The sequence below is a fragment of the Equus caballus genome, chromosome 6 (genome assembly GCF_041296265.1).
Source record: "Equus caballus isolate H_3958 breed thoroughbred chromosome 6, TB-T2T, whole genome shotgun sequence".
Lineage (NCBI taxonomy): Eukaryota > Metazoa > Chordata > Mammalia > Perissodactyla > Equidae > Equus > Equus caballus.
In genome coordinates this window covers 82,252,115-82,271,695 of record NC_091689.1, presented here as the reverse complement: position 1 = coordinate 82,271,695, position 19,581 = coordinate 82,252,115, and the positions used below count along the sequence as shown (strand labels likewise).

Genomic DNA, 19,581 nt, shown 5'->3' with positions numbered 1-19,581 from the left:
TTAAGAAGTAGCACACGAAGCAGGCCAAGAGGACACGCCCGGGCATGTGCACACACACGGCTGGAATCCCATGGCCCGCAGGCAGAGGTGCGGGGTGGGGTTGGGGCGGGGGGTGAGGCAGCACAAAAGGAGCCCCGAAAAGCAAGCTCATCAGAGGCAGAGCTACAACGCCACCGCCCGGATGGTCAGGCCAGGGGGTGGATGTGGAAGGTCACCAAGGACTGCTACCGGCTACTGGGGGCTACAAAGCTCCTGTGTCCTAGCCAGTGGGTTCCAAAATTCCTTCTAACAGTGGAACTCACTTTCCAAAAGCAGTCCGAGCAGAAAAACAGCACTGAGGGAAAAGGCCGTGGGGCGGGGGCAGAAAGCCCAGTTCTATCCTGAGGTAAAGCCAACCTCACGGCCCCAAGGAACCTGGGGAAAAGGCTGCTCTATGACACGCGGGCACACCACTCAGGCTGACACGCTCAGCTTGTTCGGAAGGGCTGCACCGCCCTCTGGTGGTCACTCCACAAAAGTGGAGCCAGGGAGGAGCCCAGGGCCCGCAGCCCAGCACACGCAGCTGCCCTCATGGCTCGAGGACCCAGACTCCCAGGCCTATTACGAGTCTGTATCACACATTTGTCCTCATTTCAATCACTTCCACCGAATGCTGTCCTTTCCCCACTTCATCTGCATCTCTCCCAAATTCAAATTCTCCACGCCCTCCTTGCCTCTTCCGAGTTTAGAAAGGCCCCCTCCCTCACAGACACGTCTTCCCGTGGGGCCCGCCCCTCACTCTTCTACAGCCTCACGGATGCCTACTTCGGGAGCTTAGCTCATCCTGCGGCTCCAGAGCCACTCTCTAGTCAGACAGGTCGAACAGCTCCCGCTCGGCTTTTCTTCTGTCTCTTGGTGACCACCTCTCTTACCTGTGTCTTGGGGACCGAGCCTTTTTCTCTTACTAGGCTGTCAGCTCCAAAGGGGACCCTACAGCACCCAGGACAAGGGATGGTGGCCCCTCAGGGACTGGTAATAACAGCACATAGTAGCATATAAGAGCTGACACGTGCAGAGGGTACCCCTGGGGTCCGCCCCACTGTCAGGAAGCCCTTTCCTAAGGCGAGAAGTCAGGCAGGTGGGAAAGTCGCAGGAGGCGGAGGAGGCTCCTACCTCGTAACTCTGCCACCAGTTGGGGATGTTGGGACGGAGCTTCTGGTCACATACGACCTTTCGCATTTCCTCAATGGAAGGGTCAGAGGGCACTAAGTCGTAATATGGCAGCTGATATTCTTCGTGGACTCCTGAGAGAAAAGGAAAGAAACATCCACTGAGTTAGCAACAGGAGGAAGAGGTTACTCAAACGCCACCACCACCGCCCACACTGTGACCTGGGAACACCACGTCCCACTAAGAGGAGCTAGGGCTCCCTGCAGAGCTTAGCCTGTTCTAGGTGTGGACAAGACACACACCAGATTAGCCAGGAACATCTTTCTCATACCAAAAAGCAAGGAAGCTATCAGAGATTAGTGAGGTCATGTCAAAAGCTATCAACTCAAAAAACTCCCAAGTGGCCAAAGATGAGATAACTCAACAGAAACAAATGTTTTAAATCTACCAGTTCATGATACTAAAGAACCAAAAAAAAAAAGCCCCTCAGTCACATTTGTAGGATGATAGGGAACAATCTCATTATTTGGAACAATTGATAAAGAGATGGAAAGAGTTAAGAATTTTCTCTGCCTTTCCTATTCAAACTATACATCTTGGTAACCAAATAGACAATTAGGAGAAGTTTCTCTTCTAGCTAATACATGACGATTGACAGAAGCACAATATTGGCATTTTTCAACGTCTAATGAATTAGAATTTGGACAATGATCTTCGATGGCCGTTCACATCACAAAAAGAGAGAGAACCGGCGTTATGTGCCTTATAGCAGGAGGATTTTGGGGAAAAAACCCCAAAAACTATGTATACACGATTATAGTCACAAGATGTAACTATCATAGGAAATTCACAGGAACAGAAGAACATGTGAACCTCAGGAAGAGGCAATCAGCAAAATCTAGACAAAAAAAGTTTACAGAACAAACGATCTGGATTCCCCAAAAAAGAAACTGCAGAAGAAAAAAAAGTAGAGATGGAGCCTGTGGGTTATAAAGATTTAAGAGGCGTATCAATCAACTGCAGTGATGGACAATAATTGAACCCAGATTTGAACAAACTGTTTAAAAAAAAATCAGGAGACAATTGGGGAAATCTTAACACTGACTGATGTTAAAGGATATTAATTAACGTTCATTTTTTAAAGTGTGGTAATAGTATCATATTTTTTGAAGTCCTTAACTTTTAGAGATACAAACAAATATTTTTCATGATAAAAAGATAACAAAAAAAAAATCCAATGTAACTTTCTCCTGCTTTTTTCCCAGGAAAAGTCCTGCTGTACTGAGCTAAGGGACAGATTTTAAACAGAGGCTGATTTGGTAACTATCTAAGGGGAGTTAGGAACTTCTGCCCCGGCCTCAGCCTGTCAGAGTTCGAACCCTAGGTTATCAGCCCTGTGACTCAGGACAAATCACCTCACCTCTCTGTGACTCCTTTTCTTCATCTGCAAAACAGTGACAATACCCACATCACAGGCTTGTAGTAAAGATTAAGTGAGTTTATACATAGCAAGTGGTGAATAAAAATCAATATTATTGTTACAGGGGCTGGCCCCGTGGCCGAGTGGTTAAGTTCGCGCGCTCTGCTGCAGGCGGCCCAGTGTTTCGTTGGTTCGAATCCTGGGCGTGGACATGGCACTGCTCATCAAACCACACTGAGGCAGCATCCCACATGCCACAACTAGAAGCACCCACAACGAAGAATATATAACTAGGTACAGGAGGGGCTTTGGGGAGAAAAAGGAAAAAATAAAATCTTTAAAAAAATATATATATATATTATTGTTACATACTTAGGCCCCAATTTCTGGACAGTCGGAGAAAGAAAAAATTAACTTATTCACAGTTTAAGACTTGTGTGGCCAGAGTTTTCTTCACTTGTTTTATCTGTACAAAACGATCAAAGTTTAAGATGCAGAACTTTGTGATGAATACCTGGGTGCTTCCGCCATAATCTGGATCTCACTAAACACACAGATGGAAAAAGGCAGTGATGCACAAAAGGGCTCTGCAGGGGGACCCACCAGTTCTTTCTAAGTCAACCACTCCCTGACCTGGAGCGTCCGCCATCAGAGATCAGCAGCTGAGCGCAGGCTGCTAGCGGTTCCTGACCTGGATCGCGTGGCAGAATACTCAGCAGTCATCGTAAAATACTGATGTACTAAGCTGACGATAAAAAATGTTTTCTGCTAAATCTGATACTATCTTTTACTAGATTCCGACACATATGCACAGTTGTAAATGTCAAAGATTTAAGAAAAAATTATACGAGAAAAACTCATTTTGAGAAAATTCTATGCGTTAACAAGCTTCCTCCAGCAAACTGAGACGTTACCGCCATTGTTTTGTCAATGAAACCCCAGGGCTGCCCAGGAACACGGCCTGAGAGCTGGTGTGTTAGGACATACCGCTTCCCGTGCATGGGAGACCCCTGCACTAGTTCTGTGCTGTCCCACCAGGGCCTTCCCACCCTCTGTGCACCGATAAAGAGAATGCGTTTAAAAAAAAAAAAAGCCAAATGAGCCTCCACGATGGTTACCACAACGTACAACACTATTCAACAAGCCTTAGCGCGGCTGCCTCCAAGGTTCGTCATCTTTCATGAGAACCCTGAGTGCGATGCGGGCCCGGGCACCAGGCATCCGACAGGCTGTAAAAAGAAAGGAGGCAGTAAAAACACCAGCATCCTCGGTGATCAGCATTCTGGACTGGGAGGCAGGAGAAAGAGAAGGTATAAAAGGAAGGTACCTCCAGAATTGCATCTTCGTGCAATCTCCCAATAGACGAGCCCGAGGGCGTAGATATCCGCACACTTGAAGGAGTCGAAGTGCTTCGTGTTGATGGTTTCGTCGAGCACTTCAGGGGCCATGTATCTGCAGCAGCAAAGGAAACTCTATCACGCACAGATGACGGCAACGCCTCTCACTCCAAGTGCTGGTTCAGGGGCTCTGCATGTAGGACAGCACCACCCCGAGAAAGCCCCTTGGGGAAGGGACGCTCCACTCTCTTCACTGCAGACTCCCACATGTTCTGGACTTGAATCTACTAATGCTTCAGCACAGGTCTGCTGACACTAGACTACTCCTATTTGTACCTCTATTTTTAAACCATCGAGAGTTATTTCCAGCGTGTTTTGATTTCTTGGCAGAAGTATTTGTGCTGTGGGTGGCAGGGCAGTAACAGCGCATGCTTTCTGGTTGCTACTGGGGTCTTGGACTTTATCGAATGCACCCACAGTGACGGGCTGAGGTGAATTTCGAGCGTCCTTTGTTATCTGACCTGACTGCAGATACACGAACACTAATTCCAGAGTCATCAAAGGCCCCTCAGTTAGTCAGTACCACTCGAGCTGCTCCCCCACACAAAGGCAAACCAGGGGTCCCTCAGGCCTCCCCCAGGGCCTGGGGTGCAATCACTCAGGTGAAAAGGAAGGGAAAAGCAGCAGCATAGGAGTGCACTCCCTGAGATTCAGATCAACAGACCTCCTCCTCTGTGCTATCCAGACAGTTCTGTCTCCAGCTGCTGAAGTCAGTCCACAATCACAACTCCTTACTTCACCTCGGGGTGAAGTGGGGGGCAGGCCCATAACCCTTAAGAGTGCCCAGTCTGCACCCTCACCTACATCTCCTCTGGCTTGGCAAACCACGCTCCCTGCCTCCTCAGCGGTCTCTGCATAAGCCACCCCTGCAGGCAGTGCCATTTTCCCTCGTCCCCCAGCCGGCCTGCTGTCCAACCCCCTTCCGAATCTTGCTCCAGATTCTCTTTCTCTGCTGCCTCCCCTGCCAAATACCACCACCATCTACGCGTATGCAGTCCTACGGGGCTGTGCTCTTGGCACCTGTGTCTGTTCAGTGCAAGCCGCACAGTCCCGTGTGGGGAGTGGGCGCTCAACTCCACCTCCTGCTGTCTCAGAGTGAGGACCACACCTCCTTTCCCTACAGGCCCTGCTCCTGAGCAGATGGGACAGGGCCCGTGCGGGCAGCTCACTACAAGTGCAGGGCAAGGGCAGAGGCCTTCCTACCGTTTGGTTCCCACCCTCTGGTTTGGGGCAATGTCAATGGTGTCGGTGACCGCGTCATGACGGACAGCCAGGCCCAGGTCTGCGATGGCGCACATGCCGTTTTTCTTCACCAGGATGTTCTTTGACTTCAAGTCTCGATGAGCAATTCCAGGCTTCCCTGGCAGGGAAAGAAACAGGGATCTTTACAGAAAGATAGTATAAATGGTAAAAGCATGGACTGTGCAGCCAGACTGGGTGGGTTCGAGTCCTGGTTTTGCCTCCCACTAACCCATAACCCTGGAGAAGCGACTTAACCCACCTGCACCTCTGTCTTCTCATCCATAAAATAAGACTAAGACCAGTACTTACTTCAGGGGAATGTTGTGAGGATTAAATGTACTCACGGAGGTGAGTAAAGAGCTTAGCAGGGCATGTGTATTAGCTAATATTACTACCAATACCAGCACGACTGCCCTTCCCTGAACGAGTGTGCTCCAGTCCAGAAAAGCTGCCGCGCTGGCGAGGTTCCCAGGAGACTGCTAACATCAGCACAGAGGCTGGCAACAGGACCACACTCGAATGCTGGCTGTCTGTCCCGGTCAGCAAGAGCTGCTGCCCTGGCCAACCAGGATTCAGGGAGCCCAGCCGCCACCCCAACAAGATGCAGGGCCTCAAAGGGCTGATGCTGCCCTCAACCAACAAGGTCGCTCGAGGCGTTGCTCCTCCAGGAAACCTTTTGCGAGGGGTCAGGCCCAGTGTTTTCATCCACCCAGCAGTCTTTGAGCCAGCTCTCCCCAACAATGAGTGTGAAGTGACAAAAGTGAAGCCCCTGCTCGTTAGTCTGATTAACTGTCTTAGTCCCATTCCTTCCCACATGCGCTGCAGGCTTCTGAGACCTCACTCAATAAACACTGGCTCACCAGCCAACAACTATGCAGGCCATCGAACGACAACTGAACACTTACGTCATGGAGTCCCGGGGGGCTCTGAAGACAGGTGAAAAGAACCCCGAGACACCTCTTGTTCACACTCAAGTAAGGCTGAGACCACAGTTCCCAAGGTCCAGCTCCAGCCTTCTCCATAGAAAGGAGTTCTGGGAGCTGAATCAGGATGGCACAGGCTTCAGGGCTACCCACCTTCCCGGGCCTTCAGCTGGGTCCACTCACCTTGGGTACCCACGATCTCCATGTGCAGGTGCGCCAGCCCACTGGCAGCAGACAAGGCCAGCTTAATCATGCCCTCAATCGTCACGGTGTACCGGTTGAGATAATCGAACAGGGAGCCGTGCTCGTGATAGTCCGAGACGAGCCACAGCTGTGTCCAGGTGCCATTATCTGCAGAGGACCACAGAGAGCTCTGGGGAAGGCGTCCCAGCCAGCACAGCGGCCAAGGCGGGAACGAGGAGTGTGCACAGCACCAACCCCAGCCAGGCTCCTGACGCCCACTCCTCGCCTCCACCCCGAGGCTTCCTCTGTGCCCGTTTCACTGACAGCTGTCCACCAGATTCAGGTTCCAGGAAGGACAGAGGAGCAGCATCCTTTCTTACACCTGCTCCCTTGTTTCCTGCAGGATTTCCTGCAAGGCTGCAGAATTCTGAACAGTGCTCCATTACGACACAAACTGGAAACTGAGGCACCCAGGAGGAGGGGCAGCTCATGCTCAGGGAAACAGGTAACATCGTGGCTACACTGCTTTGATCCTGACGAGACCTGCTCATCTACTCGTTAGCGACCACGACGAGACTCCACCACTGCCCAGGTCCTCCTCTGCCCCCCAGCACCTTCTCGTGCCGTTTCCTCTCAGCCCCTCACCCTGACCAGGCTATGAGCTCTGCAGAGCAGGAAGGAGCTCCTGCAGACAGTACTGCATTCCAGGCCAAAAAACGCTTTTCAAGGCACAAAGAGCACACTTCCAAGGATTCCAAAGAGGTCGTCTCATGCTCAGAAGAGCCAGGGAAAGGTGGAGAGCCCGCACTTTCAAACACCGGGGCCGGGGGGGGGGGCGGGGGGGGGGGAATGGAATTCGCGGGGGAGAAACCAAAACCTGGTAAACTAATTAGGCTATGCTGCTGTTACCAGGAAGGCTGGAAATTGCATTGGGATCTCCCAAATTCCAGGCTGGTGCTGGTTCCAGGACACTATAATAAATGTATCATGTTAAAAAAGCCAGGACGATTTTCTCCTCCTGCGGCCCTAATGTGAGTTCTGACAGCCAGCTTCCTACTCACACGAGTGGCCAGAATCAATAAAGGGAGCAGCTCCTGGAAAAGTACCAACGTTGTCTTCTCTGCTGTGAACAAGGTCCACCCGACACCCCTCTCCCACGCCCGCCAGGCGAGGTCTTGAGGACCCGGGCAACAAGCCACAAGGGAAGGCATCTCCTGATCCTTTAGAATATTCACTCTCCCCTTTCTTCCCTTGTGTACGAGTCCAAGACTCTTCAGCTTGGGGGCAGCTGAGGCCACTCCAACCCCCCCCCAGCCACATGAGGAACGAGCAGTCTGCTGTTTTGTAGGAAGGAAAAATATTTAGCGCCCTCTGTAGGCTGTGCAGATCTTCACTTCTCGAAGTCACTGCCCCAGGAGCAAACTGTGTCGTGGCTGCCAGCTCGTCGTCCTCCTGACTCGCGTGCACCACCTGCCACGTGCCTGCTGTCCCCTCTACCTGAGAGCGGTGAGGGCAGGGCCTATGTCATGATCTCACGTGTGATAATCCAAGCAGCTGGCAGAAGTCCTGAGCCACAGCAGTCAATAAATGCTACTGAATTAATGAATGAAATTTCCCTTACTACCCACTATCTCACAATAGAACACAGTCCTCTCAAAAAATCCCTTCAGGGGCCAGCCTCGTGGTATAGTGATTAAGTTCACGTGCTCCACTTCAGTGGCTCGGGGTTTGCGGGTTCACATCCCAGGCATGGACCTATGCACTACTCATCAAGCCATGCTGTGGCAGTGTCCTACATACAAAATAGAGGAAGACTGGCACAGATGTTAGCTCAGGGACAATCTTCTTCAAGCAAAAAAGAGGTAGATTAGCAACAGATGTTAGCTCAGCACCAATCTTCCTCACCAAAAGAAAAAAAAAAAAGAAAAGCCCTTCACAATCTGGCCCCCACTACCTCTCTGACCCATCCTGCTGTCACACAGCCATGCCAAGTTACTGGCAGGTTCCCAAACACACCTCTTTTGTGTGTGTGTGTGTGTGTGTGTGAGGAAGATTGACCCTAAGCTAACATCTGTGCCAGTCTTTCTCTATTTTATGTGGGTCACTGCGACAGCACAGCCTAATGAGTGGTGCTAGGTCTGTGCCGGGATCCGAACCTGTGAACTCTGGGCCGCTGAAGTGGACCGCACAAACTTAACCCACCACACCACTGGGCCGGCCCAACACACCTCACCTTTGTACATGAATCTAGAGTGCCCCTCTCACTAGTTTTTCTTCCTGACCAACTCCTGCCACCTCTGCCTCAAGCTCAGGTGTGACCTCTCGGACCCCCATTGCACCCCCAATTTGTGCTCACTAGAACAGGTGGTTGTTTGGTTACTTCCCACAATCAATCGTTAATTTACTCGTCTCTTTGCTAGTCAGGGAGGTCCTCAGGAACGAGGACATGCTGGGCACACAAGAGAGATTCACAAACTAAAGCAACACTAGAGGGAGAAGAGGAGGAAATAAGGGGCTTCCGGAACCAGCAGGCCAAAGGCTGAGCCCAAGGCCATGAGGCAGCAGGTCGGGCAGCACGTCGGGGGAGGCAGGCTGTCACTCAGCTGCTGCTCCAGGCAGAGCTGGGTTTGCTGCTGGCGCGTCACAGAACGTGGATGACACGCTCTTCTGGGGCCATCCCTTCCAGGCAGGGGCTGAGGCCACAATTCCTCATTCCAGTTGTTTTCAAGGAAAACTTATTGGAGGCCCTGCAGGGACTACCCTGAGGCGGGCTCGGGAGCGTCGGGGAAGGAAAGCGGGCAGGTAGGGAGAGGCCTTTATCTCGTTTATCTGCTCAATAACCGCTGGCTTGCTTGAGAACCTGGGTTTCTACACAAGCTTTGCGCAGAAGACACGTTTGAAGACTGTCACCTCATTCAGAGTCTCTACGGGCGACAACTCTGAAGGCAAACAGAGCTGGCTGTCCCACAGCTGTCCCGCATCCCCAGTTGCCCTTCCCTCTGGGCTACTGTGGGCTTTGGGATCCCCTGGATCCAAACCGAGCCCTTTACCTTTGTTGTCGGCAGCGATGAAGCCAAGGATGTTTTCGTGGCGCAGCATGACCGTCTGGTATATCTCGGCTTCCCGGAACCAAGACCGCTCTTCACGAGAAGAGAAGATCTTCACAGCCACATCACCACCCCTCCAGCGGCCGCGCCACACTTCTCCGAACCGGCCCTTGCCAATGATCTCCTGTAAGACGATGGTTCGGGCCACTGTGCGCTGGACAAAAAGGGGCAACCCTGTGGGTGGAAGAAAGAGGAGAGCTGATGCAGTACACCTGCTAAACGTTGCACCTCTCACTCTCACTGATACGCTGGCACAGCCCTCCCCACCGGCCTCATTCTACACGGGTCCAGGACCATGGAGAGCTGCGGCCGCCTGTAGCACGTCCAGGTAATCCAGGCAGCCAGCAACCAGGCCAGTGAACGCAGAAAGGGAAATGCGTACCATTAGCTGTTCCTGATCTAAGCGATTTCTCCTCTAAGCTGGGACGGATGACAGATTGAATATAAATGCCTGACCAGATTTACCAACTCTGCAGCTAGCTTCCTGCAGGCCAATCCACCCACACCTGCTTTATGCTGATGGAGGAGGAAAGAGGGCAGAGAAGACAAAGTGGGAGCTTGAGCGCTGGGAGCCGCCTTCTGGCTGCTCTGCTCATCGGCCACGAGAGGGCAGTGCTGTGCGGCCCATGGAAGCCAGACAGTGGTCCGAGCACACAAGGCCCCCACCCCTTTCCAGAGATCAAGTCCTGCTGGGGGTGGAGCTCCAGATGTAGACCAGGACCACCCACGCTTATTCTAGGACGGCTTCTACTGTCTTTATAGCACCCATTTATTGCCTCGTGTGACCCATTCACAGTCTCCGATCTATCCAACCACCTCTCCATCATGAGCGACTCTGAACTCGCACCCCCTCTCCCTGGCCAATCAAACAAACATGCTCCTAATCCCTCCACCGTTGTGTGGACGTGAGCTCCCATTCACCGTGCAGACACCCATCAGGCAGATACTGTTGTTACCCCAACTACAGATGAGAGATCTCAGGCTCATAGGGGAGGTTAAGCAACTCATTTGAACTGAGACCAGCAGTAAGTGGCAAAGCAGGGATTAAAATCTAGGACTGTCTGACTCCAGAGTTTATGCTTTTAACTACAACAGTACAGAACCACCAAAACATTTCCCAAAGTAGACCCCTCCTCGCCACCCACTCTGTGCCTGTCCTAGTTCTGGCCCTTCTGTAAGACCTCCAACCGGCCTTTCCGCCTCCCTCACCCTGCTCCTGCCCTGCACACCCACACACGGCCCCGCCTCGCCGGCCTCCCTAACAGGAGGCTGGTAAATGAATGAATTCATCCTCCACACCACGGCCAGAATTCCTTCCACAAGAAAATATGAAGCTGTTTTCCCACACGAAGACTTTCAGTAGCTGCCTCGCCCCTCAGGGGGTACAGCATGGCACCCACTGTGCTCTCTGCCTGGGCCAGCCAGCCGCTCCTGCTCTGGGGCCACTTGCCAGCTGCCATTCCCCAGACACACGCTGAACTTTCATGGGTTTTCCTTGGCCTGGAATGTTCCCTGCCCTCTTACCTCCCTAAAAACTTCCAACTCAAGTCTTCGAGACCCCTTTAAACCTGTCCTCCCTTGTGAGACCCCTGCCAGAAATCCCCGTCTCTCCCAGCCGACCCTGGCTCAGCCCCTTCCTCCTCTTTGTTTACTCGCATCCCTCAGAGGATGGTCCACAGAGATTTGTCGGTGTGGCTCAAAAGTCACACAAGCAGCAAGGACTTATTACTTCAAATCCACAGTATTAAAACTCCAACACCTTGGAAGCTCCTGACATTCTGAATTAAAAGTGGACTAAACCATCCAGAGAGAAACAGGTATTAATGATGTTACTCTAGATGACTAAGTAACCGCATGGACCTTCCCTAGCCTCAGCTAGTCCTGATCTTAAAAAAAAGACTCCAGAAAACCTGAGCTACCCTCCTCTAGCAGCAAATCAAGTCACAGAGTCAGTCACGCAGTTCTAACCACTGCCCTACCTCTTTCAGCAAAGAACAAGCCATATATTTTCTGTCTTCCTAAAAATATGCAGCTTTTAAATATATCCATCACTTTGGCACTCTCTACTGCAGAGCTTAATAAAGGCAAAACCACTGAAATTCAGGAGATGTCACAGCTCAAAGTACTCCGTGTGTGCAAGGAGGAACGTCTGGCCATGACTGATGGCATAATTCCCCTAGAGAATAGTCTTGTCACATGGCAAGGAAACATACATAACATGCATGGAAATGCCACAAATATGATTCTGTATGTTTTAGCTAGAATGGCAACAGTGACCTTTGCGGGTGATTTTTTTACAAGAACAGAATATCACCATCACTAAAGTAATTGTTTATCTTCATAAAAAGACTCTTCTGAAGTCACGTTCACATTTAACAGCTAGCTGAGCTATACCCTGAGACCTGAACAACCCAATTCCTTTTATCCTAAATGCTGGTCTCACATCAAGGTCCACTGTTGGGTTCGGTTCCCTCATCTAAGAAAGACTTGGTTATCAACAGGCAGTGCAGGAAATGGTGCTGACGCCATGCTGGAACCCAGAGCTGCCTTTATTTTAACCCCCACCAAAAAACCCCTGGGCAACTGGTACCAGTCAATGATTCACCAAGCACCAGCTCTCAGCTTTACTCAGCGTCCTTAAACTCCCCTTGGGGCTGCTCGGAGATCAATGATTAGCTGTCACCGCCTCATAGGAAGCCGACGCTCTCCTGTTTCTCAAAAGGGGCCCTTACATTGAGCACTCCACTGCTCAGGTGGAACCAGGTGAATTTTAATAGATGTACAGGTACAAGACTCAAAGAGTGGCAGGGTTTCTGGAATGGAGAGATTCGCACTTGACCTTTGGAATCTGGGGAATGAAAGATTTTCTGTGAACCCATTATCTTATCTTATTGCATATCAGACTCCAAAAGAAGGGGAATTATGAAACCAAATGACTCAGAGCTGGTAGAAACAAGTGCAAGGCCAGGCCTCCTCTGTAAACGCAGAAGCAGGGATGAAGGCCCACAGCAGACACGCCGCCTGAGGAACTCGGTACCTGAGCCAGACCCTGACGTGGAGAGATCGTAGACGAGATCCTGGAGCGTCTTGTCCTTGGAGAGACACATCTCACATGAGGGATCTTCCATGTCCAGTCTCTGGCGGTTGTGATAGACGCGCTGATGATAGTTAATGACAAGGAAAACAATGATGATGATGAGAAACAGGAGGAACACCGGGCCGGCAATAATGCCTACCAGCTCCACGGGGCCCCACATGGAAGGGTGCTCAGGCTCCTTGAGGTGACCTGGGTCGAGTGAGAGAGGAGAGGGAAAGAACAAAGAGTAAAACAAGGGAAGGCTGTGGGCTTGTTTACCCCCAACCCTGCTCCAAGTGCCGATGCCCTTCCCTCTCCGTGGGTTCACGGTGCCCTGGATCTTTCTGGTCTGCCTGGAAGCTCTCAAATTCAAACCTCTCTAGTTAAGGTGTCCTTTGCAACAGTCAAGCCACAACCCACTTTGTAATTTCACAGCATTTCATGGGACCATTCCCTCCTCAGCGCCCCCAGACACATGCCAGGGTCTACTCTTCCACTTACAACAGCTCCTTTAAGCTCTGCCCATCTCTCTCCTTCTACTCTGACCTCCCCAGTAACGTCATCTAAACAGCAGACATGCAAAGGGGTGGCATCTAATACTTCTCAGTCTCCATCACTGTCCTCCTCTTATTCTAGCCCCTCTTCCCATTTTGCTGTCACCCTCACCCCAGCAGCTGCCTTCACACGGCTCTGGGGCTGTCTCCTTTGGGATCAGTCCCATACCCTCCCGTGCGGACTACTGCCTGGCTCCTCCACTCCTCACCAGCTGCCTATGGCTGCTCAGTCACCATCCAAAACGCAGCTTTCACCTCTGGGACCAACCTGATGATCTGTCTCCCTATCCTCTAATCCACACATCTGACTTGAGAGGAACCCCATCCCTTGTCACCTTGGGGAACTGTTTATCTATCATCAAACCAAGGGAATGAGGAAGAGCAGAGAAGGACAAATGACGTGGGTGCCCTACCTCCAAGAGGAGCCAATAGTCCGACAAGGGTGTCACTCACCACTGGGCACCCTCAGGTCGATCCTGTTGCAGAAGTCAGTGTAGCAGCAGTGGGTGTTACGCAGGTCTTCGGAGCTCAGGCAGTAGAAGGGCTTCCCGGCGGGGACCAGCTCCACTTTGGGGATGCAGGTGCGCACGTGGTGCTCCATCCCATCCAGGTTGAAAATGGAGACCATGCAGGCCCCATCTGTTTCACACGTGTAGTTGGCCTGTAGGCAGCTGGTGCACGCACACAGCAGAGCTGCAGGGAAGGTGGAATGCACAATAACATCAATGGTGAGAACTGACCCCAGGTCCTTTTCCAGACTTACAATATAATCCCTTAGCATACTTGACGCTCCAAAGCAAGGTGCTTTTATAGACAACTGAAGAGGATATCGTCAATTGGGCACATTTTTACCTGTTTATTCAGCTCACAAACAAGCCTTGCCGGCCCCCCATCTTCCTCTAAGTGCTCTCTATCACGCCTATGAGAAATAGAGAAACTAGCTTTTGAACTTAGCCTTAGACTTATTATAAATTATTCTGTGGCTGGGAAAGAAGTTTTCCTTTAAATTTAGATGCCTGAGGATGAAAGGAAGGCACCTTCCCTTTGGAGAATATAGGACACCGCCTCCCCGCCCCCATCCAAACCACCTAGGGTTCCTCGGAGCCATCATCGGCCCCATCTCCGCAGGCACTAGGCCCGCCCACGGTTTCCTGAATGCAGTATGCCGGCTCTCACACATTCTTCTGCTGCAATGCTTTTTTCCTGGCTAATTCTTATAAATCCTTTAAAATTCAGCTTAAACGTCACTTCCTTTGAAACGCTTCCCCTGACTAGTCCAACATCATCCACGGCTGGTGCTCCTCTCAAAGCATACCCCCGCAAAGAGGATGATATTAGCGCCCCCTCCTACGGTTATTGAGAGGATTAGACGAGCTAATGCATAAAAAGTGCTCCATAAATTCAACCCACTCTGAAGGGCCCTGGATATCACTTTAAAAATATAACATATATATATATATATATATATATATATATATACATATATATTTTTCAAATAGGTTGTGTGTGCAATGGTCTCTGGGACTGAGTTTTGCTAGGCGTGTATTACACATAAGTGTGCGCTGTTGACAGGAAATTACCGTAAATGAATTTGGCGCCTCGGAAAGCCAGTTCGGCAGCCCTGGAATCTGAAATCCTTTATTTATCCGTCTAACAAGAATAGCGCAGACAGCAGCAGTTGGTCCTCCCCAACACTGTCTCCCACAGGCCTAACCTAGCCCTGACCTCTTCGGATGGGCAGGAGTATGGCTGTGGCCATGACGAGACTTCAGTTGGGACCCACAGTGCTGAAAGAAGCATTCGCCGATCAGGGGCAGAGGTGACAGGGCCCACCCGAGCCTCAGACTGGACACTAAGTGAATGCGATCTGGATACCCAGTGGGAATATGCTCAGACTGGGGCCCCTGGAGAAGAGATGTCGATGACCAGCCCCATGACAAACCAGCCTGTCGCAACTCACCCTCCAGGCTGTCAACGGTCTATCTTGGTCTCTCCCTCCAATACACTGGAAGGCATCTCTTGGCTTTTCAAACCCAAAGAGAGATTCTAAATATCTCAGTGTCCAACCCCTCCTTCCTCAGGCTCTCTATAAATGTCACAATCCCCGGCCATTCCCACCCAAGCAACAAAGGAGAGACGGCGCTGGCAGGTAACGGACAGTGTGGAGCTGCGCTCTCGCCAGTCGCGTTTTCTCCCCGAGTTTGACCAGACCCCTTTCTCCCGGGAGACTTCCAAAACGCGTAGCTCCTGCCGGAGGGTCAGGCAGTTACACTTTCGAGGCAGGGCATTTAACCAGGTGCCCTGCGGACTAGGATCCAAGCCATAAAGGGAATTTTAAAAGCAGATTCGTCCTAAATTTCGATTCCAACCCTTTTAGACACAAGAAAGACTAAGGAACCTCCTCATTTTTCCTCCCAAATACCTTGATTTGCTCCTCTCTCACTCTTCTGGCTAACTTAAATTTACTTCTGAATCTCAGCACACTGGATCCAAACCTCTTTTACTCACACTGGAGTCCTGACTGTTAATCCAAGAAAACTAATGCCCACGCCCCCTGGTGTCCGTGGGGACATTCAGGCACAAAGGGGTTCCCCGTGGACTGCACCCCTCTCCATACATGTGCCATGGTGTCCAGCAAAGAGAACAGCAACGGGTCTATTTTGGGAAGCAAGACGGGAAAACGAACAACTCCAAGAGGGCTATTCTGAGCACAGTGGGACACGCAGGCCAGACCCGCAGCCGCCTTTCGAAAAAAAGCTCACTTCAGAGTCGGTCAACTAGCAGACAGGAGAGCCAGAACCTTTGGCTCCAGATACTGATTCTCCTTTCGTTGGTTCACGGCCTCTTTCACAGTGATTCATTCTGGAGAACGAACACACCCACACGTGGCTCATTATTTTTGGGAAGTACTTAAACAATCTTGGTGTAAGACAGGAAAGAACAAAAGTGGTGAAATCTGCTAGACGGGACGAAGAGCGGAACTGGGAGCAGGGCCATGCGGGTTTGTGATAAGAGACTGGGCAAGTCCCTGGATCTCTCTGAGCCTCAGCGGGTCAACCAGAAAATACCATTTCGCTTACAGAGATGGTAAGAGGACAAGCCAAACATCCGCCTAGTGCTGTGGGGACTCTGAGAAAGCCTCTCTCTGCACTTATCTGTGCACATCTCTGCAGTTCACAGAACGAGTGAGGAGTCTGAAGAAGATCCATTTTAAGATAACCCTCACCACTGCCCACGCCCCAGAGGAGGTTCCCTTACTATCACTAGAGTCACAGTGGGCTGTCACGGCAGGGACAGGCCCGAAAGACCCAAGCCTCAAATGTCAGCTCTCCCACTAATCAGACGACCTTGAGCAAGTCAGTGACCTCCCTGCACCCGGTGTCCCAATCTGCAAAGTGGGGCTGTTAACAATTACTTCAGAGGACTACGTAAGAATTACACGAAATAATATATTTAAATAGTGCTCAGCAAACTGGTGCTTGATACATTTTAACCCCTCCTCTCAACGTAAAACGCAAACAAACACGCACGCATGAACTGTGTCTCTTTAACTACTAATTAGGAAGTGGCAAGTTACGGCAAGACCACAGCAAGGAGGTGCTGTGGGGGACTCTGCTCTGCCGGTAAGTGGCCGTGTGGCTTTGGGCAAGTCACGCAACCCACCGGACCTCGTTTATCTCCTGATTAACCAGCAAGAAGGGACCGGACTAGATGACCTCTAAAATCCTCCAGCTGAAAACTGAACCGAGCTTCCTTTTAAATTCACATTGTTTAGATCACTGATCCAACACTGGGAAGTTCTGCTTTAAATTTTATATACCTTTTTCTGCATTTTAAACACAGACATCAGGGCTAGTTTTCTGTTAATATTCATTTTTCATTGAAACTAAATAAATGATGATTACAAAAAAATCTCAATTTACTGTAAATTTACTCTTAAGACTACATCACAAACCTAATTTTGATTTCTTTGAAAGCTAAATCTGGGCTAATGATAGCAGCCATTCGTGTGATCTGTTTCACACTGACTCACCAGGTGAATCGGTCCACATGCAGCTATAAACAAGACACACCTAAAACTCTCCAGACTCCACAACCAAAGAGTTACGCGGGAGAAACAGCATAATCAGGAAAACCAATCACAGAGGACCAACCAAATCACTCTACACACAAGCTGGTTAAACAGTGGTCAGGACAAGGGGCAAGCCCGGTGGTGCAGTGGGTAAGTCCCTGCACTCCACTTCAGTAGCCCGAGGTTCATGGGTTCGGATCCTGGAGCAGACCTAGCACCACTCCTCAAGCCACACTGCAGCAGCATCCCACATAAAATAGAGGAAGACTAGCACGGATGTTAGCTCAGTGACAATCTTCCTCTCTCACACACACACACAAGTGGTCAGGACGATAATTCCTGCCAGCCCAGCTTTTGTTATTAACAAGTCAGTCAAACCTGAACCAAAGACAAAACCACTTTGGCAGGATTTGAACATGGTACCAAAACACGATTAGCACGTGGTCTGTAGTAGCATGTAAATACAAATTTGATTTACGAGAGAGGCTGTGTTCTGAGGAAGGCTGACAAGCCCCGACCTGGGCAGAGTGTCCAGCTGCATGTTATGGGGGCACTAACACAGCCAGGTCTCGGCAAAGATGACCTCACTGCAGAGGGGCACTGGAGCGGGTTGGGTCTGCTCTCTGACCCACTGCACACACTGGGTGGACACTCAATGAGACCCGGCTCCCTGAGAATTCCCAAGGACCACCATACAGGGCTAACCTTAAGGCCACTCAGCCCAGTCTCCTGCCTCAGACCACATCCCAGAGACAGAGTGTGGGAGAGCACAGGGCAGTGGCACCAGCCTCAGAAGGCAGGAGGCATGCCGTCTGTCCTGGAAGGCAGAGGCCCACAAGAGTTCTAAAATGGCTTAAGATGGGCCGGCCCCGTGGCTGAGTGGTTAAGTTTGCATACCCTGCTTTGGCAGCCCAGGGTTTCGCTGGTTCGGATCCTGGGTGCAGACATGGCACCACTCGTCAGGCCATACTGAGGCAGCGTCCCAAACAGCACAACCATAAGGACCTGCAACTAGAATATACAACTATGTACTCGGGGGCTTTGGGGAGAAGAACAAGAAAAAAAAAAGACTGGTAACAGATGTTAGCTCAAGGCAAATCTTTAAAAAATATATATATATAAAATGGTTTATGTCTACAGTATTCCTGATTTTCAGCTTCTATGAATTGCCCCTCAGGGATAATAAGATCATCTCGTGGAGCACTGGCCTGTTGATGTACACCACACTGTCTCCTCCAGACTTCCCTGGGCCCCCTTCTAGTCCTACGGTGTCCGAGGCTAGTGCCCAAGCCAGCCTGCACCACCCTTGCCCTTCATGACTTTACAACTTGATCATAAACTGCCTCTCAGCCCTCAGCCCTCCAGATGACAGCATCCATCAGACAGGCCAAACTGACAAGGGCCTATTACAACCCATGATTATTTTAATTCTTCTTCCCCAGACCTTATCCAAACCCCCTACAGCTTCCTTAGGATAGAACAAAGACCACGACTCTATACAACTCTGTGATCCTGAATGGCCAAAATGATCTGAGAAAAAACAAAAAAGGAACGAAGTTAGAGAACTCACACTTCCTGATCTCAAAACTTACTACAAAGCCACAGTTATCAAAATAGTGTAGTACTGGCATGAGTATAGACATATAAATCAAGGAATAGAATTGAGAGTCCAGAAACAGACCTATACAAACAAACCTATAGATCTGTAATCAACTGATTTTTGACAAGAGTGTCTAGTACATTCAGGGGGAAAGACTAGTCTTCAACAAACGGTGCTGGACAACTGGATATCCACATGCAAAAGAAAGAAGTTGGACCCTTACTTTACACCATATACAAAAATTAACTCAAAATGGATCAAAGACCTAAATATAAGAGCTAAAACTTTTAAAAACAAAACAGAGGTAAATCTTAGTGAGCTGGGATTTGGCAGTGGTCTCTTAAGTATCACACCAAAAGCACAAGCAACAAAGAAAAACAGATAAACTGGCCTTCACCAAAATTTAAAACTTTTGTGCATCGAAGGAAAACATCAAGAGAGTGAAAAGACAACCTACAGAATGGGAAAAAATATTTGCAAATCACATATCTAATAATGGTCTAATATCCAGAATATGTAAAGAACTCTTACAACTCAATGACAATAAAAAACAACTAAAAAATAGGCAAAGGACTGGAACAGACATTTCTCTAAAGAGGATACACAAATGGCCAACACGCATGTGGAAAGATGTCCAACAAATGCAAATGAACTTGAAATTTAAATGCAAATAAAAACTACAATGAGATACCACTTCAGAGTCACATATGATAATAACAAGTGACAAGTGTAGGTGAAGACTTAGAGAAACTGGAATGCTCACACATTGCTGGGAGGATTGTAAAATGGTGCAGCCACTGCAGACCACAGTTTGATGGTTCCTTGATAAGTTGAACATTGAATTACCATATAATGCAG

General features: G+C 49.9%; 1 protein-coding gene across 4 annotated transcripts in view; it reads right to left on the bottom strand.

The window, feature by feature from the left end:
- Nucleotides 1-19,581, bottom strand: part of ACVR1B (activin A receptor type 1B) — a 40,723-nt gene that overhangs the window by 10,480 nt on the left and 10,662 nt on the right. For 2 of the 4 annotated variants that reach the window (XM_014740953.3, XM_001494129.7), the window contains exons 2-8: nucleotides 13,505-13,744; nucleotides 12,459-12,707; nucleotides 9,365-9,595; nucleotides 6,315-6,482; nucleotides 5,170-5,326; nucleotides 3,897-4,021; nucleotides 1,153-1,283 (exon numbers count right to left, since the gene is read on the bottom strand). In XM_014740953.3, the coding sequence (XP_014596439.2) occupies nucleotides 1,153-1,283; nucleotides 3,897-4,021; nucleotides 5,170-5,326; nucleotides 6,315-6,482; nucleotides 9,365-9,595; nucleotides 12,459-12,707; nucleotides 13,505-13,744 (1,301 nt within the window). Of the gene's footprint in view, nucleotides 1-1,152; nucleotides 1,284-3,896; nucleotides 4,022-5,169; nucleotides 5,327-6,314; nucleotides 6,483-9,364; nucleotides 9,596-12,458; nucleotides 12,708-13,464; nucleotides 13,745-19,581 lie in introns of all 4 variants that reach the window. The other 2 variants (XM_070270245.1, XM_070270246.1) reach the window with 2 other exon arrangements.